The sequence below is a fragment of the Psammomys obesus genome, unplaced genomic scaffold, assembly GCF_907164565.1.
Source record: "Psammomys obesus unplaced genomic scaffold, mPsaObe1.curated_primary_1811, whole genome shotgun sequence".
NCBI lineage: Eukaryota > Metazoa > Chordata > Mammalia > Rodentia > Muridae > Psammomys > Psammomys obesus.
The window spans coordinates 2080299-2107765 of record NW_026596166.1 but is presented as its reverse complement, the minus strand read 5'-3'; the positions used below and the strand labels follow the sequence as shown (position 1 = coordinate 2107765).

At 47.6% G+C, this 27467-nt stretch overlaps 2 protein-coding genes across 3 annotated transcripts in view; one reads left to right on the top strand and one right to left on the bottom strand.

Annotated features, from left to right (window-relative positions):
• Positions 1-17880, top strand: part of Plekhh1 (pleckstrin homology, MyTH4 and FERM domain containing H1) — a 48269-nt gene extending 30389 nt beyond the window's left edge. Inside the window, exons 10-29 of the mRNA XM_055595303.1 lie at positions 748-898; positions 1086-1213; positions 2321-2431; positions 3745-3831; positions 4202-4363; positions 5145-5225; positions 5564-5746; positions 6285-6393; positions 7171-7283; positions 7969-8145; positions 8477-8574; positions 9279-9456; positions 9951-10106; positions 11149-11249; positions 11408-11549; positions 12521-12663; positions 12774-12903; positions 14732-14818; positions 15085-15231; positions 15667-17880. Of these exons, the coding sequence (XP_055451278.1) occupies positions 748-898; positions 1086-1213; positions 2321-2431; positions 3745-3831; positions 4202-4363; positions 5145-5225; positions 5564-5746; positions 6285-6393; positions 7171-7283; positions 7969-8145; positions 8477-8574; positions 9279-9456; positions 9951-10106; positions 11149-11249; positions 11408-11549; positions 12521-12663; positions 12774-12903; positions 14732-14818; positions 15085-15231; positions 15667-15822 (2640 nt within the window). The 3' untranslated portion in view covers positions 15823-17880. The remainder of the gene's footprint in view (positions 1-747; positions 899-1085; positions 1214-2320; positions 2432-3744; positions 3832-4201; positions 4364-5144; positions 5226-5563; positions 5747-6284; positions 6394-7170; positions 7284-7968; positions 8146-8476; positions 8575-9278; positions 9457-9950; positions 10107-11148; positions 11250-11407; positions 11550-12520; positions 12664-12773; positions 12904-14731; positions 14819-15084; positions 15232-15666) is intronic.
• A 191-nt stretch (positions 17881-18071) lies between these two features.
• On the bottom strand, positions 18072-26995 carry Pigh (phosphatidylinositol glycan anchor biosynthesis class H). Of its 2 annotated transcripts, none has more exons than XM_055595305.1 (4): positions 26765-26995; positions 20761-20965; positions 19600-19683; positions 18072-18702 (listed from the first exon to the last, which is right to left on the bottom strand). In XM_055595305.1, the coding sequence occupies exons 1-4, from the start codon at positions 26935-26937 to the stop codon at positions 18610-18612; spliced, it is 555 nt and encodes a 184-aa protein (XP_055451280.1). In that variant the 5' UTR covers positions 26938-26995; the 3' UTR covers positions 18072-18609. The 2 variants fall into 2 exon arrangements, with proteins under 2 accessions (XP_055451280.1, XP_055451279.1); XM_055595304.1 differs by having other exon boundaries at positions 20761-20970; positions 26765-26993.
• Positions 26996-27467: the final 472 nt, after the last annotated feature.

Sequence of the window (27467 nt, the reverse complement as noted above, 5' to 3'; positions counted from 1 at the left end):
TTCTGATGGGTTCTGCCAGTTTGGTTTCTAAAAGTGCTCTGTGGGCTGGAGCTGGAGCCCTGTGATAGTGTGCTTGCCTAGATAGAGTGAGGCTTGTGTTCTGTCTTCAGCACTAGCCCCCACCAAAAAAAGGAGAAAACAAACAAACAAACAAAAGCTTCAAATGCTTTGTCACAATAGAGGGTTTTTTTGTTTCTTTGTTTTGGATTTTGTTTGTTGTTTTGAGACAGGGTCTCACTGTGTATCCCCAGCTGGCCTGGAACTCACTATATAGACCAGGCTAGCCTCAAACTCCTGCCTCTACCTCCTGGATGCTGGGATTAAAGCCATGTGTCACCACCCTCAGCACAGAGTATAGGCTATGTTCTTACCACACTCTCACAGCATTGAAAGGGTCAGCCTAAGTGTTTGGAATGTCTCCCTCCCTGACTCAGTGTCCTGTCTCACACTTGCCCTGTAGTGTGGCTTTCTAGCCCTTTAACGGAAGAAACAGGAGCTCTCTGGGGAACCACAGAAGTAAGGTAGGGGAGTGGGGCCCCCAAAGAGCAGCATGGAGGCAGGAACACAGGAATGAGGGCAGGAAGGGACTTGATACTGCTTGGGACTACCATGTAGTTGGCAGTGCCTTGGCTGGTGATGGCCTCATGGGAGCCCCAGACAGGCTGTGTGGGCACAGCGGACAGCTGTTGTGTGGAAGGGGACTTGTTTTGAAGCCTGAACTGTAGTGGGGAGGTGCCTGTCTTGCAGAAAGCCACACAGATCAGCAATGTGCCCTTTGTGGATGAATCCTCTGGGTCTGATGATGACTGCGGCTCTCAAGCGAGTTTCCGGATGTCGGTCCCCTGCTCTGAGTATAGGAAGACCAGTGGACTAGGCAGCCCCCGGGCCATCAAGAGAGGTACAGAGAGCGAGAGGGAACGTTCAGTCTTTTCCTGCTTGATCTCTGCCTGGGGTCCTGACCAGTTTTACCCTCAGCTCCAGACTCAAGGGAAATCCTAGAGGGTAATGAAAGCCTTGCATCTCTGACCATATGGGTACTGGAAGTTGTGGGAGACCCCGGCCTTGATTCTTTCTCCTGTGGCCAGGAGTCTCCATGTCCTCCTTGAGCTCCGAGAGTGACTATGCCATCCCTCCTGACGCCTGCTCACTGGACAGCGACTACTCGGAGCCTGAGCACAAACTCCAGCGTACCTCATCCTACTCCACTGACGGGGTGAGCACAGTCCATGTGTGAATGGGGAAGGGGCACTGGGTGGGAGCAGAGCTGAACAGAGGCTTCCTGGGCCTCAGTACACACACAGGAAGCAGCAAGAGGGGAAGGACACAGGGATGGTAGAGAGAGGAGCTATAGGAGTTACAGACAGCTGTGCACAGACCCCAAGATGAAGAAAGTTCGAATTCAAGTCCAGGAACTCCTCAGACCCCACGAGGGTTTGCACCTGTTACCTTGTTTCATCTCCACCCTGACCCTCAGTCGCTGGCACGAGCTGACAGTTAAGCTTTTGTGCCAGGTGCTGCCTCAGTGCCTGCCTTGTGCTTCGTGTCTCGTTTGCCTCATGGTCCTCTTGGTTCTTGCTGTGTTTTATGGATGAGCCTGTGGCTCAGAGACCTACGGGCTTTCTCCTGCCTGTGATGCCTTGAATGGCCTTCCTCCTCTTGGCTGGCCTTCATAAAAGAATCTGGCCTTTCCATCAGAGCAGCAGTTATCAATCTATGGGTCTCGACACCTTTGGGGGTGTCAACCCTTTCACAGAGGTTGCATATCAGATATCCTGCATATCTGATTATCTGATATTCACAGTATGATTCATAACAATAGCAAAGTTACAGTTATGAAGTAGCAGCAAAAGTAATTTTATGGTCGGAGGTCACCACAACGTAGGAACTGTGTTAAAGGGTCACAGCATTAGGAAGGTTGCGAATTGCTTCTCTAGAGGCTAGTTTAGATGCCACTCTTCTGAAGCCTTCCCTGGCCAGCTTCTCTCCTACTTGCAGCCCCTGACGTCCCGTGTTCTCAGTGTGGGCTAGGTGTTCATCCCTCAGTCATCCCTGGGACCTCTTCCATGGTAGTACTGGCATACTTTATTCAGTTTTCTCCGGATCTCATCAGTGTGTAGAAGCCGGAAATAAATACTCATAACAGGTGGTCAATAATTTTCTTAACAAAAAATGTCAGTGGTGGCCGAGACCATTTTGCCCTGAGTGGTGTCCAGCAGCCTGATATGACCTCCTCTTTACCCCCTTTTGTCCTTCCACACCTCAGGGTTCTCACGTGACTTCCCCCTTTTGTTCCCTCTTCCCTCCTTGCTTTCCCCCTCAGGAGGCACTGGAAAAGTCGGGCTACCTGCTGAAAATGGGGAGCCGCGTGAGGACGTGGAAGAGGCGCTGGTTTGTCCTGAGACAGGGACAGATCCTATACTACAAGTCCCCGGTGAGACGCTCCCCGGATAACCCCACAACTGCGCAATCACAGCCCAGAACTGTGTAAGGGGCTGGAGGGAGGGCACTGTGGCTCGAGGCCTGGCCTTCGGCGGTGCCAAGCCACATAGGAGACCCTGAGGTGGTCACCTATGCTTGAAACAAGCTGGGAGACTATCGAGGCAGCCCTAGGCCAGTTGGCTGCCAATTTCTTCTTCCTTCAGAACTGATTTCCTCTTGTGCCTGGCTTTGTAAAAGGATGTCCCCAGGCTGCCCTTACCTTTTCTGGGTTGTTCTAACAGAAAAATCGATTGCTTCTTCTTCTTCCTTCCTCCACTGCCTGCAATTGAGGACCCTTGAATAATGTGAATTAGGTTGGGAGAACCAATCATAATGTTTTATCTATCTATCTATCTATCTATCTATCTATCTATCTATCTATCTATCTATTTATTTTTATAAATTACAGTTTATTCAGTTTGTATCCCTGCTGTAGCCCCTCTCGCATCCCCTCCCAACCCCATCCTCCCTCTTTCATCTCCTCCCATGCCCCTCTCCAAGTCCACTGATAGGGGAGGTCCTCCTTCCCTTCCATCTGACTCTATCTAGCTTATCAGGTCTCATCAGGACTGGCTGCATTGTCTTCCTCTGTGGCCTGGTAAGGCTGCACCCCTCTCAGGGGAGGTGATCAAAGAGCTGTCCACTGAGTTCATTTCAGAGACAGTCCTTGTTCCCCTTACTAGGGAACCCACATGGATACTGAGCTGCCATGGGCTACATCTGTTCAGGAGTTCTAGGTTATCTCCATGCATGGTCCTTGGTTAGACTAATAATGTTTTTTAAAGAGGACAAAAAGAATTTGTCTCTTGTAAAACTGTTGGCTTGATAGGAGCTGTCTTCGGCTCCATGTTAAGGATTCTGGGCCTTCAGTCCTTGATGAAAAACATGCCTTTATCAATTAGTAGTGTCTGTAGTAATGCTGGAAAGGATAATAGTGAATTATATGTCTTCCATGGCCCACTGAGTGGCTGGGACTGTAGGTACACATCACCACAATAGCTCAGTAAAGGACTAGGAGTGTGCTATAGACGGCTTCTTAGAGGCTCACTCTGCTTTTAGAGATCTTTTGAAGCCTGGGTTAGAGAGTCTCTTGTTCCTAATTATGGTTCAGGATAAGAATCTGGAACAGGTCACTCACTCACTATCCCATGGCCAGGGAAGCTTGGGAGTCACATTTTACCTTGTGCCTTTGACCTGGCATAAGAAATGGTGACCTGAGAAGCCTCCAAACTCCAATGTTTCCCCTCTTCACTCCTTTTTTTACAGAGTGATGTCATCCGGAAACCTCAAGGTCAAGTGGATCTGAACTCTCATTGCCAGATTGTTCGAGGGGAAGGAGCCCAGACATTTCAGGTAAGCCTGCTCGCCGCAGCTAGGTTTTAGACCTATTGATTGGTGTTGGATTTGGATATGACTGTGAGTGAAGCAAAGATGAGGCTTTCATCTTTCATATTATTTCATACCAGGAGAAGGATATATTATTTCCTTACCAGGAGAAGGATTTCATACCAGGAGAAGGATATATATTTCATACCAGGAGAAGGATATATAATCTTAGTTTGTGAGCATGAGAAAGAGGAGACAGAATGAGAGATGAAGGGAAGAAAGTAAGAGAGGAAAAGAAGGGAAGGAACAGACGGCAAGGGGGAAGGCCCAGCAGGTTGAAGGATCCGTGCTATCTCTCTTTCGATCACTGGCTCTAACCCCCACCCCCACCCCACAGCTCATCTCTGAAAACAAAACCTACTACCTAACAGCGGAGTCCCCCAGCCTCCTGGAGGAATGGATCCGTGTCCTACAGAGCTTGCTGAAGGTGCAGGTCACTGGACCTCCAGCCCTGCACCAAGGTGGCACCAAGCCTACCGTGAAGGGCTGGCTGACCAAGGTACAAGGTGGAAGTGGTAGGAAGGTAATGGGAACCAGGCATGGGAATACCCAGACATGGTGGGCTCCTTTCTCCAAGAGCTACATCCCAGTTAGCGGGTCGGCCCTCCTGAGCATACAAAATGATGGTGGTGATTCTGGAAACAGAGATGGGAGCTGTCAGAACCACTGCTCTCAAGACAGAAGGAAAAGAAATGCTTTTTCTTAATGTTTAGGACATTAGGCATTGCCCCCGCAGTGTAGCTAGCTGTGTCGGGATTAACAATACAAAGAAAAGACCTGGGTAAAGCCAGTGTGGCCACCATCTGAAGACTAGCACCCCAGGTTTGCCTAAAGGCATATTAATTAGGGCTTTTCTGGAAGCAAAGAAAGTTAACTAGGAAGCACACGAACAGGGCTGTATGCTGTCAGGAGCAGTTACTGTGCTCAGCAAGCTCGGTGCTCACAGACTCTTCTGAGTCTCTGCTGCTCTGTCATTCTCAGTTGTGCCCTGGTGAGTAATGGTACCTTACCCGGGGCTTCAGACTGCCAGGGCCTCTGTTTACCTTGCAGCATCCTTATGACTGTTGCCTATGGGAACTAGCAGGCTCTTCCCATATGCATATTCTGATTTCCTGGATAATGTCACTGGCGGGGCCTAGGCCCCTGAGTGCCACCATACACACCATAGCAAGCTCACTGTCAAAGGTGACCTGACTTTGGCAACCTTCCCTGTGTCCTGTCTTGGCTAGCCCTGGATTTGTTTTGGAGTCCTGGTTATAATGGAATCCCTTTGCTTGCAGGTAAAGCACGGCCACTCCAAGCTGGTCTGGTGTGCCCTCGTTGGGAAAACCTTCTACTACTACCGGAGTCATGAGGACAAGGTATTTCATCCGCTTCATAACGGTGCCACCTCCAAACTGCACAGCTGCATGCCACTGATGGCAGTCCCTAGCTCACCTTCTACCACACCACACCCTACAACAAATACAAAGGTCGGCTGTCCGGCTCCCTCTAGAGCAACGTGACCAGCATCATGGCCAGTGTGCTCAGGTGGTGCTTTCTAAAGCACAGTATTCTGGTTTGGGCCTGGCTGCCATGCCGCTGCTTCCATCTCCTCAGCCTGCCCTCCGCCCACATCTGTGATAGCCAGCCCTACACGGTCTAAGCACTCAGAAAAGGAGACCCTCCTCTCCACCCGTTCTCCTGTTCGTGTCTGCAGAGACCCCTGGGCTGCCTACCAGTGCAGGATGCTCACATAGAGGAAGTAGATCGATCCTGTGACTCAGACGAAGACTACGAGGCTGGGGGAACTGGGCGGTTGCTCTCCTCCCACTGCACCCTGGTGATCCACCCCCCAGAGCACAGCCCCACCTACCTCCTCATAGGCACCAAGCATGAGAAGGTAAGGGAGGAGCCTGACCTTTGTGGTTCCCTCTTCTCTATTCCAGAGATTTCCAAATTCAGGTTTATTTCCCCTCGGACACTGAATGGGGAACGTTACTTTTGATTATCTTTGGAACTCATTCATTCCAAGTGACCAGCATCTCTTCATCATGGGCCATGACACAGAGCCACAAACTTAGAAATTTGGGTTTATATCCACCCAATTCTGTTGTCCTCTTTGGAGTGGTGATCTTGACTCATGCCAGCCAAGCTAAGGAAAGATAACTCCCCCCCAACCCCTTCTTGCCAAGACAAGGTCTCACATAGCCCAGGCAGGATGAGCCCGAGGCTTCTCTGCCTCCGGCTCCCAAATCCTGGTCTGACATTATTACAGGTATACACCTCCATTCCCATCTTCAGATTATAGGCTGCGCTTTCGGAGGGGAGTATTGGGACTCAAACACAGAGCCTCACACACATTAGACAAGTGCTCCTGTCACCGAGCTCTATCTCCTGCCTTGCCTCTTAACGTCTGGTTATTTTCTGTCCTTTCCCAGGATACATGGCTTTACCACCTCACAGTGGCTGCGGGTGGCAGCAGCGCCAGGGTGGGCACTGTCTATGAGCAGCTCATTGGGAAACTGATGGATGGTGAGGGAAACCCAGGTAAGGCAAGAGTGGCCATCACCACCTGGGCTGTAGGGAAGTGACAGGATGCTTACTGGACCAGAAGTAAAGAGAGCACTACTATACCCAAGCTGCGTTGAACATGCCCAGAGCAAGTTCCATCCCGTGCCCTCGTGTCTGGCCTCGCTCTCTCTGGCCAGAACACTAAGGTAACCACTGCATGGGAGGGAGTCTGTCTGGGAAACAGACTTTCCAGAAACCTAGGTCAATGTTTTACTCCGTTTAATCTTGGCCTTGCCAGCTATGCTGAAGACATGGGACGGCGGTTAGGGGAGGGGAGACAGCTGGTTAATCTATAGCTCAGCTTGTTAATAAATGAAGCCTCAGTTTGGATCAGACTAACCCAAACCTGGGATGTGTGGGGGTCCTTATTTGGCTACTAATTCTCAGGGCTCTCGTGGACTAACCAGAGGTGCGCACCACACGTGGCTCTTTACTGCTGCTGAGGGTTGGTCCATTTCGGGTCGATACAGCCGTTCCTCCAACCTGAAACTGGACGGAGAGCCGTCCCTGCAGCAACACTTGTGCTCACAGCTCTCAGACTCTGTTCACTTAGCCCTGTCGTGGCTCCTCAGCAAAGCTTTGGGAATGTGCAGCTTGTAGTACACACCCGTCTGTAGATGATCAACCCGGCACAACCCACGTTTCCCGCAGAGTGAAGCCACTGCCTTCCTTGCAGGTGGAAGCCGGGGCTGGTAGGTAGGAGGCGAGTTCTCTGTAGTAACCACACTGCTCGCTGGTCTGTGCTTTGTGCAGATTCCCCGCTCTGGAGGCACCCCATACTGTGCTACAGCCGCGATGGGCTGTGTACCTCCCTCACCACCCTGCCCTCTGAGGCCTTGCAGACAGAGGCCCTCAAGCTCTTCAAGGTAATGTGGGAGTGGAGCCCAGGCCAGCTGGATATTGGTGCCCACATGTGCCCAGGCTCAGCCTGGCACAGCTTGAGCCCGCCACAGCACAGGAGACCTATCTGGTTGTGGGTGGTGCAAGGGTTGTGGAGAAAAGAGAAAGTCCCATGAGGTCCCCTTTATGACAGGAATATAACCCTCTTGTAGGCCAGGAGGCTCTGGGGCTCTAGGAAATGCAGCAAAATGCTCCCTTCACGAGCCATCACCCACAACTAACACTAGAATAGGCCTGATTTGCACTACTTTTGGACATCAGAGATTCTGAGTTAATTTACAGTCTCTGTGCCCATCTGCACTTCTGCCCTTAAAAAATAAAAAGAAAAAAGCATTTGCTAAGGGGTTAGTGTGATGCTAAATACTCATGGTAGCAGCTCAGTAGGCAGAGGCAGGCCTTGGAGTTAAATGCCAGTCTGAGCTACATTGTGCTACCCTGTCTTGAAGGAATGTTTTCTGCTGCTTTGGGCAAGCTTATGTGATGGAAACATTCAAAGAAGGAAACATTTAAAGTAGCCCCGTTAGTAGAACCCGCTCCCTCTAGAGAGGGCTATCCACCAGTGAACCTGAGTCTTGAGGCTCTGCGACACCAGTGCATGTCACAAGAAAACCAGGTGATGCCCTGCCTGTGCCCACTGTTGTCTCCTTTCAGTCCTGCCAGCTCTTCATCAATGTGCCTGTGGAGGCCGCCTCGGTGGACTACCACGTGTCCCTGGCACAGACAGCACTGCAGGTCTGCCTGGTACACCCTGAGCTACAGAGTGAGATCTACTGCCAGCTCATGAAGCAGATCAGTTGCCGCCCTCCTCAGAAGTACTCTCTCATGCAGGTGGGCATACACTGGGGACATAACAACTGACTGGAACCATTGGAGAGAGCTGTTGAAGGGCTGGGGAGGGTCATAGCAGATGCCTAGGCAGTGCTCTCCAGTCCTAGCCAGTAGGCAACTTCTGTGCTTCAGGTAGCTTGAGCACGGCTACCCAATCTGTGTGCAGGGTCTGCAATGGCTATCCTGGGCAGTGCCTGGCCAAGGTAGCTATTCCGGTACCTGGCAAAGAGGTCGAGGTTCTGGTTGGTTGGGGGGAAAGAATAGCGTCGGTTCTGTAGCTGCAAGAGCAGGATCCCGGCCCTCATCCCGTGCCGCCTGTGTTCCGTGGCAGTGCTGGCAGCTCCTGGCTCTGTGCGCCCCACTCTTCCTGCCTCAGCATCACTTCCTCTGGTATGTCAAACAGCAGCTTCAACGCCACGCAGATCCCAGGTAAGTAAAAGCATTTTCCTGCCACTCCTACACTCTTGACTGGCATGATTCAAAGGGACGGGGGGGGGGGCGGGGAGGGGAGGAGAAGAGGCTGGCTGACTTGACCACATCTTCCCTTAGAATTGCTCGGGGTTGAGAGACTTCAGCCATCACCATGTACACATGAGCAGGTGGAGAGCTGGGTAGGCTTTAGCATACCCATGTGTGCTTGGGTATTTGGGGGGCACTCTCACATGAAGCCATACTATCTCAAATTAACCCCAAATGTTTATTTTGTGTTCTTCTGGCCTCTGCAAGGAAATATCCACGCAGAGATGGGGGTGTAGCCGAGCCAGGGCACGAAGAAGGCCCTGGTTAGATTCCCTCGTATGGGTTTTTAAAAGGAAGGAATCAATCCATGGCAGCCAGGAGGTGCAGATAGGTGCCCAGTGACAATCTGCAGCTGGTAAGACGGCTCAGTGGGTAAAGGTGCATGCTGCCAAGGCTGAGATCGATTCCCAGGACCCGCATGGTAGGAGAACCAACTCCTATAAATTGTCCTCTGACCTCCACAAGTGTGCTCCTTCCTCAAACGAAAAATGTAAAACATCCCATACTAGTTTTCAGGTCTCTACAACCAGTTAGTTTTTCTCCTGGCTCAGTCTTGAGTACACACCCCAGGGTGCCAAGAGAAAGGAACTGCTAGAATTCCCTTCTGTTTTCAGAAGTGAAACTGGCCAGTATGCCACATACTGCCAGCGAGCAGTGGAGCGGACCCTGCAGACAGGAGAACGGGAGGCCAGGCCATCGCGTATGGAAGTAGTGTCCATCTTGCTGCGGAACCCCTTCCACCACTCCTTACCCTTCAGCATCCCTGTGCACTTTGCCAACGGGACTTACCAGGTAAGGGAGTTGAGCATGCGCCCTACCCCGAGACTTCCTGTATCACTCTATAGAGACTACTTCTGAGTGCTTGGAGGCTTTCAGATTATTAGGCACATCAACAAAAGAGATGGACCTAGATGTGAGGTGGGGGTGGCTTGAGTAGTGTGTGTAGGGAGAAAGGAGTGTGAATCCCAAAGTGCTGTACTATCTGGTGCCTCACAGGTAGGTCTTCCAAACCACTACATGAGCAGGGAAGCTGAGACATAGGCCAGAAAAGCATGAGATAAAACTCCCAGAATATTGAGTGAAAAGGAGTGACTAGGCCTCTGTCCAGTTCCAGCTTACAATAGGCAGGCTCAGGTTCCTCCACATATGAATGTGGTAACCAGCTGGCTTTGGCCTCTTGCCTTCACCCCTGAACCTCTCCATTACTGTGTTCAGATCCTTCCATGATCCCCAGTGACAGTTCCTCAGGAAGTTTGCTGATTCAGGGAGCCTCTCCCCATTCCCAGGTGGTTGGATTTGATGGCTCCTCCACAGTTGATGAGTTCCTCCAGCGGCTGAACCAGGAGACAGGCATGAGGAAGCCATCCCAGTCTGGCTTTGCCCTCTTCACCGACGATCCTTCAGGCAGGGACCTGGAACACTGTCTTCAAGGGCGTGTCAAGGTAAACACCCTCATCACCACCACCACCACCACCACCACCACCACCTACCTCTTAGCTCAGAAATACAGGTGGTGGGGACAGCGCCCGTCCAGTGTGTGCCTAACTAACTCTTCAGTGGCCTGTCTGGTACCAAGACCAAGATGTCTCCATGCCAGCATTTCTGTGCCCTCCTAAAATGTATCTGTGCAGGCAGAGACAGCTACATGTGACCTTGACTCTGGTGACATGATCCTTATAGTCCGTCTCCCTCACAGGGCTCTGCAGCATGCAGGAGCAGAGCCTCTTAGCTCCGTGGAAGGATGAGGCGTCCCTGCCAAGCCTGCCACCAATTACGTCTGCCCACTTAGGTCAACAGCTATAACCTAGATTCAGTAGGTGCCACGTGCACTATCGCCTAGCTTCTACTGTCTGCCTGCGCGTTTAGGCAAACACTTACAGATTCAACCATAGTTTAGGGAGGGAGGTCCTCATGGTACCTCTGTAGGTGGAAAGCTGGAAGGGACAGCTCGCTCCACAAGGGCATTAGGCATTTGTGAGAATGTACTGCCACACTGGATGGGTACATTTGGCTACAGCAGGTGTGTTCTTTGCTGTCCTAGAACAAAGGGTTAGTCTTTAGCGGTGGATGAAAATACTGCCGCATATCTTTCTAGCAGATGTATGGCATCTGTAAGGCTTTGGTCATAGCAGACATTTAGATGTGCACTTATTGAAAGGAGAATATGGTGAGTGAAGTAAGTATGGCGCTCAATGCCATGGATTTTGACTGGGTCCTGCCTAGTCTAGTCTAGTCCCTCAAGAGGTCAGCCTTCATAAAGCCTGTGAGGCAACGATCCTTTCTTGGATGCTCACTGTATCCATAGTGCCACCTACCTCATCTGAAAGGGAACCAGTAGGCACCTCCCATCCTGGCAGCCTGCGGCCTCACAGGACAACTTTCTAATGGCAGAACCCTCACTCAGCTTGGCCAGAGTACAGCTCTGGCTGGACCTTATCCTCCTCACAAGGGGCCTTTCTGACTTCAATCTTTTGCCTCTTTAAGATCTGTGATGCCATCTCCAAGTGGGAGCAAACGCTGAAGGAGCTGCACCCCGGAAAGTCTGAGGGTGGGACGCGAGTCGCAAAGCTGGTGTATAAGAACAGGTCCTGGGAGCTGCTTGAGGGTGGGGTGGGCGTGAAGACTCACAAATGGCAGAACAGTTATCTCCACTTGAGGGGCCATAATAACGATTCAGAGAAAGCCCTCACATTCTTGATTGGCATGCCAGTTGAAGTCTGGCTTCTCCATGTCTTCCCTGTAGGCTATACTTTCGAAGTCAAGTCAAAGGGGAGACAGAGAGAGAGCGGCTGCTACTCGCCTTCCAAACCAGTGGAGAAATAGTGCAAGGAAGATTTCCAGTCACCAAGGAACTGGCTCTTGAGATGGCTGCCTTGATGGCCCAGGTAGGTTTCTTTCTGCTGCAAACACAATGAAACCTGACAGGAGACTGCAGCTCCTGTGGCAGCAAGGAGAGGAGCGACCTCCTTACTCACTGCACTCGGAGGCTTTGAGCAGGGTAGGACAGGAATTGAGAAACTGGGCCTAAGGCCCAGCTTTCCTCCAGTGTAGGAGTTCGGCCAAGTCACTTCTCAGTGCTTCAGTTTTTTGTTGTGTATTTGGAAAACACAATACCCTCTCTGCCTCCAGAGTACGTACTTGAGCAATGTATGTCCCACAATGCATTTGATAAACTTTATGAACTATCCCACATTCTAAGTAGAAAGCTAGAAAAAACATACGTTTAGAATTATTCTTTATATTTCCTCTAGGAGGCTGTCTGCTAGGGCTATCTAGGATACCTCCATGGTTTTCCTGTATTTAGCCAGATGTGGTGGCACACACCTATAATCCTAGCATTTGGAGAGCTGAGGTAGAATTGGCACAAATTCAAGGCCAATCTGGGTTTCAAACCAGCCTGGGCTCCACGGTGTCTCTTCATAATCATAATCATCAATGTGAGTGCTCTGTGGCAGGCCACATGCTAACATACCAGATGTATTTGCCTGTGTACTTTTCCTCTCCACTTAGGAGAAGGAAGTTGACTTTCAGAGTTTAAATAAACTGAACAAAGACATGAAACTGCTAAGTCAAAGCTGAATCTTGAGCTGGGCGTCCGACACCAAGCCTGCTTCTGTCCTCTACAGTCTGTGGCACCTTCCATCGTCCAGCATTTAGGCACAAACGAGAGCTGATCTAGACGGTCTAATAGTCTAGGGCCCCAAGGATTCTTCTCTAAATATCTACGAAACATGGGTTAAATTCTTATCGTTATGTGATAAACAGCAGTAACATGGTACGCTCATTCACCTCTTGAACAGCAGCCCATCCCTTCCCTCCCCTCCCCCTGACTCATGACTGCCCTCTCCTACCTCAGGTGGAATATGGAGACTTGGAGAAGCCTACGCTGCCAGGCCCTGGGGGTACACCTCCTGCCAAAGCTCAGCATCTCCTCCAGCAGGTCCTTGACAGGTTCTACCCAAGGCGCTATCGAAACGGAGCGCCACCTGAACAGCTGAGGTAGGCCGAGGCAAGGTCTTACAGAGGAGGCCTCTGGGGAAACCTCGGAGCTTCGATGAAAACAGGCGGGCACTTCACTAGCACCATTTCTTTCCACCCGCCCGAACCAGGCACCTGGCAGATACGATGGCCACCAAGTGGGCAGCACTCCAAGGCTGCTCCCCTTCTGAGTGCACCCGCATCTACCTGACTGTGGCTCGGAAATGGTCTCTCTTTGGTGCTAAGCTCTTTGCTGCTCAGGTGAGTGACAGGAAAAGGAATTGCCCAACCCCTCAGAATGCTGTTTTTCCTGGAGCTTCCTCCTCTCTCTTCTCTCTCTCTGGCCATATGTCTGTCACTCCAGTCTGCAGCCCCCACCTTCACTATCAAACACTAGGAGTTGCCAGCCCCTCCCCCCCATTTCTGGCTGCTGTAGAATGCCATGTTCCAGAGTACTTATAATGCAGTGTTTATCTTCATATTTCCTTTATTGGTTTTTCAGTGCTTCTCCTGCAAAGACAAGCTCAACTAATTCACACATGAGGATTCAGACTTAAAAAGTTTGAAAGACAAAACAATGTATAACCTAAACAAACTCATCTTGACTGGCCACCCAAAAGCCCAGAGGTAGAGAGAGATGGACCACCCAGGGAATCAGACTGTGCAGACAACAGTTACTTTTGCCTCTTCATGAAGGCCAGGAGGCACACAGTAATTTCAGCTGCAAGTTTTCCTCAGTAGGTGTCTGGTACGCCTGAACCTCACAGATAATTATAGACATTATCCTGTGACCAGACATTATAATCAGACATTGAGACTGGATCTAGGTTCTGTTCGTTGAAGCTACAGGTCAGAAAATGGACTTACCTATCTAGCATAGACAGATAGGTTGTTGACAGCATAATATTTCTGATTCTAGCTGTCTGAAGTTACAAAAAATGACCAAGGGCTGAGGAGGTAGGTGACTCAGAAGCTAAGAGCACCGGCTGCTTTCTTTCCCATGAAACCCAGCATCCCTATGGTGGCTTACAACTGGAATTTCCATCTCGGGAACCTGACATACTCTTCTGGCCTCCTTGGATACAGGAACACATAATGGTACATAGACATACATGCAGGCAAAACAACCATACACATTAAAAATAAAATTTTAAAGGTTTTATTAAACAATGAACAAATCAGTCCCTTGCCTTCAAGAGGCTTTTCAACTAGTGGGAAGAGAACAATGGGGGAGTTGTATACCAATCATACTAGTATTTATACTCAGTTTTCCTGTTTTTTTTTTTTTTTTTTGTTTGTTTGTTTTCAATTTTTCTTAGCAACATTAATCTATTCTTTTTAATTTGGGGGATATGCTGGGGACCAAACCCAGTCGTTGTACATGCTATGAATACTGTCTGCGCCTAAGCTATACCTCCACCTGTAAGTGAGAGAAGAGGAGGTAAAGGAGAGACAGAGGAGGAGGAGGAGAGAGGGAAGGAAGGAGGGAGAGGGGAAGAGAGAAGAAAAGTGGTATTGTAATAGAATACCACTGATCTGGAAGGTTGGAAAAGGCTTCATAGAAAGTGTCTCTCCTTCCCCCAGGCTTTTGGGTAGTAGAGAGACACTTCCTGGAGCATGTCACTGTAGTCCTGACAGAAACACCCAGAAAACAGCTACCACATAGTCATACTCACTGAAAGGACCTAAAGCCTATCCCATTGAATTCTTGTCTTCCTATTTCTTTTATCGTCCCTAGGGAATTGGTTAATCAAGATGTATTTTGCATGTGAGAGATTGGGGTACAGGAAAAAAATACCTACCAACCTAGCTACCCTCATGCTGGCCTGTATTCTGCTGCTCAGAGCTCTTTGTCCTGTGTTCTGGCAGCTGTGATTCCCTCTACCTTTTGGATGTTAGGTGGCAGAGCCCCAAGAACAAATGCCTCCTGCCACAGCATTCCTGAAGTTGTATAGATGCTGTTTTCTGTGTTTTCCATGAAGACACAATTGCCCACCAGACTCTCTGGATGGACTTTCTTCCTCAGAGAGTACTTATGTTCAGAATCTCTATTGTGGGTGTGTCTGATAGGCCTTTTCTCTTTCTGCAGCCTGCCCAGCTGTCTTCCAGTGAGAACACTCTGGTGTGGATTGCTGTGAATGAGGATGGTGTTAGCATCCTGGACCACCGCACTATGGTAGGAGAGGAAAAGGCTGGTTCCAACCCTTCCTAAACGCTTATCTTCCCTGCTCTGGACTTGGAGGCCTGAACCAAGTAGCCGTGGTTCCCTCTCTAACCTCTGCCCCAGCAGTGCTGTCCTGTGGTCTAGACAAAACACATACATATGTGGTTTAACTCTCCAAATTATCATTACTCAGGTTCTCCCTTCACGGTTAAGGCTCCCCATATCTAAAAGAAACAGGTACAGAGTTTCCCCTGAATTCTGTTGGTTCCTTTCCACAGCAAGTGCACATCACTTATCCCTACTCTTTGGTGACAACGTTTGGTGGCTGCAGGGATGACTTCATGCTTGTCATTAGATCCACTCCAGATCAGAACTCTGGAAAAAGCCAAATTGACAAGTTGATCTTTCGAATGCCTGCTCCCAAGGTAGGTCTGACAGCCACTATAACAATTTACTCTGGCCTGGTAAGATGTGGTAAGCTTGGTGCTTAGAGATAAACTCTGGACGGGTTCTTCCCCAGATAAAATCGTTGGCCTTGGTGTGTGATCAGCATCCCAAAGGGTCCAGATGGAGTAGCATGTCCATCTCTACTGCGCTGGTACTTGGTGGGAACCACCTGAGCCAGCATTCCTTTCCTCCTCCTTTCCTCGGGAGGGTACTATGCTTGTCAGACTCTCTAGGAGTACATTTTCCTGGGCCTCTGAACATCATAGTAGTCTCTTTGGGGCTTTTCTCCTGAGTGAGTAGTTTACAAGAGAAAGCAGTAAAGCCCAGGAACTCTGTGTACCCAATAAGCCAGTGAGGAAACCATCATTCAAGACAAGGCTAGTTCAATTCCTTCACTTCCCTGATCTCCTTAGATTACAGAAGCTACCTTCATGATGGCCAGCTACATGAACCACTGTTCTGCAACTGTGAACCAATCAGCCAAGTTGCCTGCAGCCCGCCAGCCCCGAGACCTGGATGGACAGTTCTTTGCTTCTGTTTCCTGCACTAAGGGGCCAGCTTTGCTGTGAATGTTTCTCCTCCCCATACCCCTGCCACCACTGGTGCCTCTAGGATTAGATTTATATCCCGGAACATACTACTACTGTGATGGGTCAAACGGCCCCCTCCTCAAACTGTTCTGTGAAATGCATACTTCAGGGTCTCTGAAACCTTTGTACCCTTTAGGTGCCTTATCTCTCAAGGCACCTAGACACTTTAAGGTCCAGACCCAACAGCAAAACCACTATTTCTTTACAGGAATACTGACTGGATACTACCTGCTTCTAGACTGAGACAGGGATGGCCCACAGTTACCAGGGCAATGGTACTGTATCTGGGGCTTCTGCACTGATACTCAGGGAAGCTCATCTTTTTTATATTGTACATGGTCTTTACGTGGGGACTTATACTTGAAGTTTTCTGAACATCCCTGAACAAAATAGGACTAAAATTCCTAATTCACCTAAACTCTGGCAGATACCTACAAATCTCTAAAACTGGACCTCTTTCCCAAATGGGAAAAATACCAGCAGAGCTGGAGAGAATGACGAGCTTCCCCCTGCTGGTGAGGAGGCATTTGCCATGCCCCTACTGGGATAGCAACTCTAATCTTTTCAGGACAGCACACTACTCCTGCTAAGATTAAAGCTTCTTCTCACACTGGACTAGCATAGGCAGGGATAGATTTAGTCTGCACCCTCCCTGTGTCATTTTAAGGCCCAAGAGGGCTCCCTGAAGGCTGTGCTCACTACTGAAGGACACGGTGGTCATCTCCCCACCTCTGAAAGACAAAGCACATGAATTTTGTTTGTTGCTGCTCTGCAAGGCCACCAGAGACAATATGTCAGGAACACTAAGGACCTCCATTCCTGGAAGGCCTGAACTGCTCCCCAAGACTTTTGGTAGATGTCTTCTGGAAATTAGTTGGAAGCAAGGGCATTTTGATATCTGCCTTAGTAATATATTGAAGTACAAAGTTTCTTTCACTTTTGTCTTCCTGAGAACATTATAATCCCTCTCAACTCAGACCTTCTCATTGATTTTGATGAAGATGATCTTTATCTCCACCTTCCCCCAAAAAATAATAAAAAAACAAAAGTTCACACTTTAGTTTTCCAACATATAGAAAACATAGTTTTATTGTGTAGCTCTAAGGCAGTGTTTATAGTTTTTCAGTGATATGGATTAGGGGATCCGTGGAACATCCAGGAAATAAGTCTTTAAACAGTGTGTATGTTGCACATACACAACTAGAAGGCCAAAAGTTTGTTCGTCCGAGTGCCTCAGCTGCTATGATCGTTCTGTTCTCAGCCTTGGAACTGACAGTGTGGCTTTAGGAACACACAACAGTCTTCTTTGAAACAAGCCTGACTGCAGGGTAGGCAGTTTAGAACCATTTGCTTCAACCCAACTCCCATCCAGAATGCTCTAGTGGAGACAGCTCTACCTCAGTCCCATCACTACAGGCTCTTGGGCAGCTCCTTCAAGACAGGTGCAGGGCAGAGAGTGCTGGTCTAGGGTTACAGCCCAAGTGGCTCTTAAAGCCAGCAAAGATGTGCTCTACTTTGCAAACAGAGTTCCAAAGAATGGAACTGTATTAGACTTGAAGATCAGATTAGCTGCCTTCTTCTCTCTGTTGGTTTTTTGTTGTTTCTGTTTTGTTTTGTTTTTGTTTTCTTTTAGAGACAGGGTCTCACTATGCAGCCCTGGCTGTCCTGGAATTCACTCTGCAGACCAGGCTAGCCTCAAACTCAGAGATCTGCCTTCCTCTGCCTCCTAGGTGCTGGGATTACAGGCGAATGCTATCTAGCCCAGCTCCTTTTATCCTTCCTGATCTTTAGGAATCTAAGAAACTGCCTTAGAAACAAAGGCTTCTACAAGTTGGCTTCTTCATCCTTTAAGGTGACAGTTTCATGTCTGGGAACCAACATGAAATCGATCACTTTTCCTCTAAGCCCTCTTAGCCAAGCAGCTTTTGAAGCAATAGAAAATATCAAGTAACAAAAAGGTACTAATGTGCTTGACACCCATGGCTGAAATGCTGTGCATCATGCTTGTCAATAAAAAGCTGTCAGTGAACCAGGCAACTACTGCGTGTTTGGGATATTTATTTATTTATTTTGGGGTTTGAGACGCTGTCTCACAATGTAGCCCAGGCTTGCCTCAAACTTTCAATCCTGTTGACACCACCTGAGTGCTGGGATTATACCACTCCTAGCTAAGATGTGGACTAAGGGTCATCAGCTGGCACATCATAGGAGCTAGGTAGACAGAAGCTATTTGTAAGGCATTTTATTCCTGCTAATTAAAAACAAACAAACAAAAAAAAACTTGACTTATTTTCCCCTAACTTTTAGACAATAGTCTATGCAGATGGATATATTTTTCTTGTGAAATCTGGTACCAGTCTCAATACTCCACAGCTTTTAAGACAAACATGAAGTACTTAGAAACTTCACAGAGTGGTCTGTGTGAACATTACTTGTTTTGTGTGGGGGTCCTCACTCTGTAGCCCTGATGGCCTCAAACTCAAAAGATCACCTGCTTCTGCCTCTTGAGTACTGGGAATCAAGGCATGCGCCACTATGTCAAAATCCTTAAGGTCGCCCCTTGATTGGTAAAGTAGATAAAACCTGTAACCCCACATCACTGTACATCGAAACTCCAAGTCACGCTTCAGCTGCCTCCTCTATGAGTATCCATTCTGACTCCCTCAGCTTTGTCCCCTGGTGGTTTTACATGTACAGAAAGTAAACCAGCCACTATGGCTTCAGATCCTCTCCATAAAGACAATACGGGTCTTTGAATGTTGAGACTCATGGCCTTGTTGACGTGGCTTTCTGGTGTGCCAGAATCTCCTGGCAGCTCCTGTATATTTCAATCAAGCAGTCCAACCGGGGCTTGGCACTCTGAATTCCAAAGGGAGAGATGCAGAGTCAAGGAGGGTATAAGAATCCACCTGCAACCTCAACCTCTCATGTACACCATAGGCTCTAAGTGGCAACTGTGTGCACCTTGCTGGGAGGCCTCCAAATCAGGCCTTTGTGTGTGTGTGCGTGATGCGGAGGAATAAAGACAGCTTTTTTTGTTGTTTTGTTTCGAGACAGGGTTTCTCTGTGTAGCACTGAATGTACTAGAACTCACTCTGTAGACCAGGCTGACCTCGAACTAAGAGATCTACCTGCTTCTGCCCCCTGAATGCTGGGATTAAAGGTGTGCAAAAAACAGCTTTTAGCCTGACAAAATTATATGACAGTGAAACAGACCATCTCAGAAACTGTTACAAGTTGAGAAATAAGCCTCAGAGACAAGATGGGAAGTTTAATACATAAATTCTGAAAAGATTTTGTATTACACAACAAAAATTAAGATATTACAAAATAGGAAAATTGTATGTAGAAAGTCTATTTAATGTCTACTATTCCAAATAACACAAAATATTATGATGCATAACTGATTTCTAGGTTCTACTCAGCTAGTAGAGAAGACTGATAGTTTGAAACAAGGGGATTACAGGCAAGTAAAATATAAAATATTCATATATTTTTATGTTATATGTATATAAAGAAATCTCAACCTCACTGATATTAATGTTAAATTATAGACTGACAGATTTGAAGTACAAGAATGTGTTTTGTAGACAGAAGTAGTTATAGTATTGGTAACTGTCTTCCCTAAAATCTAAAAAAATCCTTTTACTCTGATTTAGACAATAGACATTCATGTCCTACTGAACAGACAGGCAAGGGTGAGCAGAAAGAGAAAAGGCAGGATTTCACAGGAGAAAGGAAGAGCCCCGTGCTCACCTGGAAGACAGGAACTACTTGAGATACCTCATGTGGCTTCCCTGGATCCTTCAGTAAAATGCAGAGATAGTAAATGACCTTTTGCTGTAAGAAAAGAAACCAGACAGATGGCTCAGTGAAACTCATCTTGTTTCCTTTTCCTTCAAGGGAAGACTAAAAAATCCTTTTCATAAATTATCTCTAAGTGAAATATTTGACAACTTCTGTCGTGCCAGGTGGTTGTGGCACATGTGCACAGGCCTTTAATTTCAGTGCATGGGAGGTAGAGGCAGGGGGATCTCTGTGAGTTCAAGGACAGCCTGGTCTACACAAAGAAACCCTGACTCAAAAAACAAAAAAAGAAAGAAAAGTATATTTTCACCCCTTATTTTTATTTTATATATGAGAGATCTTTTTCTTGAGACAAGGTCTCACTATGTATCTCTGGCTGTCCTGAAACTCACTCTGTAGACCAGGCTGGCCTCACTCACCGAGATCCACCTGCCTCTGCCTCCCAAGTGCTAGGATGAAAGCTGTGTGCCACCATGCGTAGCACTCACAAATAGAAACAACAAAACTAAATTAAGGTAGTCACTCAAACAAACAGTTGCCAAGTAGGTGGTTGCATGAGAGTAGATTAGCTATTAGACCTAGGCAACACAGTAAGACCTCATTCTTAGAGAAAGAAAGCAGACAAGTAAACAAAAAAAGATGTATTAAAAAGAGATAGAGACAGGAGGCTAAAAGTTCAAGGCCAGCATAATCTATACAATAAGACCCTGACTCAGGAAAAAAAAAGTGTTGTAAAGCAGTGTGCAGTGTTACACTTGGGAGCAACCTCAAGCATCTCGTGATAGTTACACATCATCAGTGGGATGTCTGCGTGACTAAACTATTCCATCAAAGTGTAAGTGTGTGCCGTGATGCCTGTACAACCAGCAAACTCATGAACAGCACATTTCTTGGCGCATACTGGGAAAGGATGACTATAAAGAAACATTTACTTCAACGTAAGTTTCTCTCCCATGGTTCGCAGGCATGCCAGCCAAAAATAACTACTTGTAGTGGAATGGAGCACCTTAAGTTTAATTCTGTGACATGGAATAAGTTTAGATCCCAGAACACCCCACAGGCTGACTGCCTCCTCTGGAGAGCCCAGAGATACACCATCTGGACACTTACCATGTAAATAGCCTCATTAATGATAACATCCTTGACCTTGTCCATCTCTATGAAGGTGGTACTTTCTTTGCCTGAAGCATAGGATGAAGTCATCTGGATGCCAAGTGAATCGATGATTAGCAGAGTCTCCTGATCAACCTTCACAAAATGGAGGTAACCAAGCAGGCCTACGATGTTGATAAAGATGGCCACAGAGAGGATCATGCTATTCTGAAGAGAGAGCCAGACACAGGCAGTAAGATCACCAAATGCTCCTCTGCATGTACCTATGCCAATCAGCAAGTTAACTGGACATGAGGAAAAGGCCTTACTCTGGTTGCTGTGCTATGAGGTGAACAGATGAGGGAACATGCATGAAGGGGGATCACTTTCACTTGAGCTCACAAAGTGTTTGAAAGGCATGCAGTGAAAGAGATCAGGACTACTAAAGAATAGATCTGGGAGGCTCCCAGCAAAACATCTGTCATCCATCAGAAAATGGGCTTCCCCAAATTACAACTGAAGGTCCCAGTGTTTTCCCTCTAAAATTTCCCATGCAAAATTACAATAGAATGACTGTGAAGTGCTTAGCACAGTAGCAGATACTGTTCCTTGACTGATAAACAGCCACTTATTTTTTTCCTAAGAGAATTCGGAATGAATTGTGATTGGTTCAGAAGTAGACACATGCTGCACTGAGATGTGGTGGCCAGAGGGCTATAGAAGAGGCCAACTTATTAATTATGTTTTTAAAAAGGTGGGTAGAAAGAAGAATGGGGCCAGGTGCAGTGGGCATGCCTGTAATCCCAGTACTCTGGCAGGGAGAGGCAGGCAGATCTCTGTGAGTTCAAGGCCTGGTCTACAAAGTAAGTCTAGGACAGCCAAGGCTACAGAGAGAAACCTAGTCTTGGGTGGGGGGCGGGGGGAAACAGAACGAAGAAAGGAAAAAAGGGAGAAATACTAAAATTAAAGCACACAGGAATAGCCTATAAAGCAGGACTTAATTGGCACAGAGGTTATTAGAAGTAAGTGGTTTCTGATGGGTACACTCTCCCACAAAGACAGGTTAAAAACTAGTACACTGGAGGATGTTAGTGTGAGAGAAGCCAGGGCCAAATAAGACTCTCATGTCAACTCTGGAATCTTTGGGCTTCACTTTTTACTGTGTTAATAAAGGCCCTTATCACTTTAATCTCCTGCGTTCTGGGTTACAGCTATGACTAAATTATTGTAAGGGGGCAAAAATGTTAGGCAGGCTGGAGATGTAGCTTAGTGGTAGAGCATTTGTCCAGCATGCACACGGTCCCCCCAAACCTCCTCCGTCACACACGCTGCTATGTATGCCCTTTTGTCTATGACACATTTATAACCTTTTAACACTCTGAAGCCAAAATGTGGGACATATTGTTTGTTGTTTCTTTCATTTAGTTTCTCACACCCTTTTACTCCCCTGACTGGTATCAGTGGCCTAATGTCTTAGGGTTTCTATTGCTGTGATAGAACACCATGACCAAAAGCAACTTGGGGAGGAAGGGGTTTACTTCAGCTTACACTTCCATCGCACAGTCCATCACTGGCACTAAGGAAGGTTAGGGCAGGAACTCAAACAGGGCAGGAACCTGGAATCAAGAGCTGAGGCACAGGCCATAGAGGAGTACTACTTACTGGCTTGCTCAGCCTGCTTTTTCGTACCGTCCAGGAACACCAAGCCAAGGCTGGCACTACCTGCTGTGAGGTGGGCCTACCATCAATCATTGATCAAGAAAATGTACCACAGGCTTCCCAAGGACCAATCTGGTGGGGGCGTTTTCTTAACCGATATTGCCTTTTCCTAAATTATCCTAGCTTATGCTGTCAACATTAAAAACTAACCAGCACACCTAGAATGTATAAAATTCAGTAATTCTGACCACATTCGCTGAAGCCAAGCAGTGTCTTGCTCTCTGTACAGATCAGTCCTCCTTTAACCTGACTCTAACCAAACTCTTCTAAGCATTCTATGCCTTAGCACCTGTCTTTAATGGACTTGGATTGCCCAGGCATTCAGGAACTATGCTGAGTTAGCTTAAGAGGACACCACACACACCATACCAGACAACAGTGTCCTTTGAGGACAAACCCACTGACTAATACCTCCCTCGGGTCCCATCTCTTAAAGTTTCCACATTTTGTTTTGTTGTTGGTTTACTTCTCTGTTGTGTTTAGGCCTTCGGAGGACATATCAAATCTAAACTGTAGCACCTACCTTCTGCAGTAATCTTAACTGGACAGGTGTGATGGTGCACAGTTTTAATACTTGGAAGGCAAAGGCAGATGAATCACTGTGAGTTCCAGGCCAGCCAAAGCTATGTTGTAGACCCTGTCTCAGAACAAACAAACAAACAACAGCCTTTAATCCCAGCACTCAGGAGACAGAGGCAGAGGCAGGCAGATCTCTCAGTTCAAGGACGGGTCTACATAGCAAGTTCTAAGATAGCCAGGGCTACACAGAGAAACCCTGTCTTGAAAAACAAACAAAAACCAAAGCAAAAAACATAAAACAAAGCAACAACTCTTAACAAGTTTAGCCACACACCTCCCCCGCCCTGGTGCTTCCCACTGCAATTGCTTATCCACTCATTCCCCACTCTGCTCCTTGGCTATAAATCTCCACACTCTCCTGTATTTGAACCTGAGGCCAGTTCAATAATGAAATCTTTTTTTTTTTTTTTTCTATTGTAGTAGCTCCTGAAAAAAAAAATCTGTTTTAAACTACTGGTCTGGTTTCATGATACCTAACACACTTAGATCTGCCAACTTCTCGGCTATAATCTGTTTCTGTTTCACCCACTTTGAGCAAAGTGCAATTTAAAAAAAAAAAAAGTTTTTTTTTTTTTCACAAGGTTGAAAAAAGAACAAAAAAGAAGCAGGGTGCAGTGGCTCACATCTTTAATCTGAGCATTCAGGAGGCAGAGCCAGGTGGATCTACATCTCGAGTTCAAAGCCAGACAAGGCTATATAGGCTACAGTGAGACCCTGTCTCTAAAACAAACAAACAAACAAACAAACAAACAACAACAAAGAATAAAAACTGGGCTGGAGAGATGGCTCATCAGTTAAGAGCACTGGCTGCTCTTTCAGAGGATGTGGGTTCAATTTCTAGCAGCCACTTGGAAGTTCTCAACTGTCTGTAACTCCAGTTCTAGGGGAACTGACACCCTCTTCTCACCTCCTTGCGCAGCAGGCATGTATGTGGTATGCAGACAGAACAAACAGCCCAAACACCCCTGCACATAAAATAAATTCTAAATAATAAAAAAGGACAAAAAGAGTATGAGACAGAGACCTACAACGCCTAATTTGATTAATTTGGCCTCTTAAAGAAAAGGCTTGCTGGCTTCAGTTCAGGTAATTATTTTTGGCTGATAAACAGGAGTCAGAGGTGGGCCGCTGATGACCCAGAAACATCGACTTTCAGCTAATTAACTCCAGGTGTAGGGCAGTGTTTTGTAAACAGTCCAAACCGAATAAGCATTATGGAAGAAAAGCAAGCTAAAACTCAGCCTTCTACAGACTTATTAAATGCAAGACTGATACATAAAAAGCCTAGAATACTGTGTTAGTGAGGAGAAAGGAGGAAGAGGGAGGTTGGGAGAGGGAAGGATAAAAGGAGAGAGAAAAAGAAGATAGCTCAAAGCACACAGGATTTTTCCAAGAAGACCTCCAAGGAAGCGGGGTCTGACTGGGGCAGAGAAGGCGGTGCACTTCCCTGGAAGGGCTAAAGCACTGCAGACTGGGATAATGTTAACAGAACCAAGAATCCAAAAGCAGAGAAAGGACAGGGTGAAGAACAGTAAATGCTTAGGGAATTTCACCCAGTCAGCCTTCTGTGAGTCCACCTTCCTGGCTAAAATGTTAACAATGCACACTATTCCTCTGAGTCCGGGTTGAGCCACATATCTGAATGACTCTGTTGAGAGTTCTTTCACTCTAGATATTCATTACCTTCGGAATAATTTCGAATAGGAGCAAAGATCTGAAATTTTGGCACACGGAGCCCCAGGGAAGTGTTGGAGTAATTTAAGGGGACATGCATTATTTCTGCAGTTGGGGGTCATTAGGGTATACGTGCAAGAGAGAGGAGTACAGTACAGCAGAGAACAGACATAACAAACTTTGAGCTGGGTGTGGTGTACACACCTGTAATTCCAGTACTCGACGGGGGCTGAGACAGGAGGATGCAGAGTTTGAGGACAGCTGAGGCTACACAGCAAGACCCTGTATCTCTAAACAAACCAACACATAAACCTGAGATCTGCTAGACCAAAGTATAATGGAAAGGGATCTCAGAGTCGGGCAGTTTTGAAGCCCAGATCTGTCACTTTACCAACATCAAGGCTGTTAAGTTATTCTTTCTGAACCTTGGTTTTCTCCTAAGGTTGAAGTAAGAAATTCGGCACAACAGCTGACACTCTGGGCAGTTAGTGAATACCTGCTCCCTCGTTCAGATAACTGCACAGGCGCCTGGAACACAGGCTGGTGTTAAAACTCAGCTGGGCATGGCGCTGTATCCCTCTAATAGCACTCGGGAGGCAGAAGCAGGTGAATCCCTGTGAGTTCCAGGCTAGCTGGAGCTAGGTAATGAGTTCAAGACCAACCAAGGCTACATGGTGACACCCTGACGGCCTTCCCAAAAAATGAATAAAAATCCAACTATATTATCAATTTGGAGAAAGGGCTAGGTCAATTTAATAACTTCAACTGACCTATGAAAAAAACTTTTAGATATAAATTGGTCTTTAATTTTTGTTTTGGGTTTGTTTGTTTGTTTGTTTTTGAGACAGGGTTTCACTGTGTAGCCATGGTTGTTCTGGAGCTCATGATGGAGACTGATGTAGCCCAGGCTAGCCTCTCACCTCTGCTTCCCTAGTGCTGGAATTGAAAGTGTGCACTATCACATCCAGCCCATACTATTGTTTGTTTATTTATTTATTTATTTATTGTGTGGAGGTCAGAGGGCAACTTTTGGCAATTGGTCTTTCCTCCCACCATGTGTGTTCTGGGGACACACATGGTGTCATGTTTGGTCATCAGGTTTGGCAGGAGGTGCCCTTACCTGCTTGATCCACTCCCCAGACCCTAAATTAGGGGTCTTAATTTCATCTGCTTCTATGTAAATTTTAGGCTCTGGCATATGCTTTGATGGTAGAAAAGCTAATGGGCCAGGTGTGATGCCACACACCTTTGATCCCAACACCAGGGAGACAGAGGCAGGCTCCACATACCCTTGCCAGTGCTATACTGTGACAGCTAAGAGAGAGACAAGAGACAGAAGAAAAAAAAAGCTATTAGATGTTCTGATAAAAGTAATGTGCAAATTACAGAAATAAACAGTTCTGGGTGTACTTAGCTCTAGTGAGACCTCTCCTGGAAAAATATATTCATTCCAGCTATAGAGGGACTTAAACTCATCCTGAACAAGGGCCAGTAGGATGATTCTTTCTACTTGGGAACTGTCACAGACTCACAGCATTCAACCTTCACAATATTGTGAACGTTAATTCCATCTTAGATATGTGAGGGGGAAAAAAAAAACCTAGAAAGTCTAGAAACTGAGCAGAGAAAACACTCGTGCCTTAGACTTGGCAATTCTTTAGAAAGTGTCCCTAGATTGGGGATGCGTTGGGAGGGGGTAGGTAGCTTAAGTGAGAAGCAGAGATTAGGAAGAAAACGAGCGCTCCTTCCGTGTCCACGCGTGGCACAGTTGTGGAGGCAAAGGCACTTCTCTGGAATTCTGCTGTACGCTTGCTACCCGTTGGCAGTGGTACCCTGCGAGGAGTGATGGAGGAGGAGGAGGGTGTGTGTTCTGTGGGTGAGCAGGACAGCGGCCCAATGGGGTGTAACGTCCTGGAGCACAAACTTCTTGGAGAGGACAGTGTTGCCGCCGGACGACGTCCCGGATCCAGGGAGTCCCCACCCTCGGGCCCCGGGGCCACCGGTGAGCCCCAAGACCTGTCAAAGCCGGCTTGCCGGCGACGGCCTTTACCTCCCACAGGGTGAAGAGCCCGTAGGCCGCCAGCCACACGGCGCAGGTGACGGCGCTGAGCGAGCACAGCGACAGCCGAGCCGAAGTGATTCCGAACTCGCAGCAGTACGGCGAGTAGTAGCGGCGCCGCAGGGCCAGGCGGCCGCCGCAGATGTCCGAGAAGCTCTTCTCATCCTCCATGGCCGCTCGCGACAGGCGGCCGCGCCGCTCTAGCCCACCCGGAGGACCCAAGTCTCGCTGGCTCCCAGCCGTTCCGGAAGCGGCTCAGCCCCGCCCGCCACGCGCTCCGCGCAACCGTGGTCGCGCACTGAAGCCCAGGGCTGGGCTAGGAGCCGGTTCTCCCGGTTGGTCCTTAACCCGAACTCCCCAGAATCGTGGCACCAGCTTTGCACAGATTAGGATCTCTGCTCATTCGACTGCCTCATTTATATTGCTGCGCTAGAATGAGCTCCAAGACACGGTCTGCAGGTATATTCATTTATTCACGCGTTCAGTCTTTGCCACACTTTTCTAGGGTTTTGGTTATAAGAACCAGGCAATATATTTGCATGGATGGAGGCCATGGAAGTAATCCTACCTCTGGTGATGGGTAATTACTCCTACTGTTGAATGTATTCTTGGAACTTGACTCACCATACATATGAGTAATGGAGAAACAGATGTAATCAAATAATCCAACTGACTTTTCATTTTGAGGCTCAAG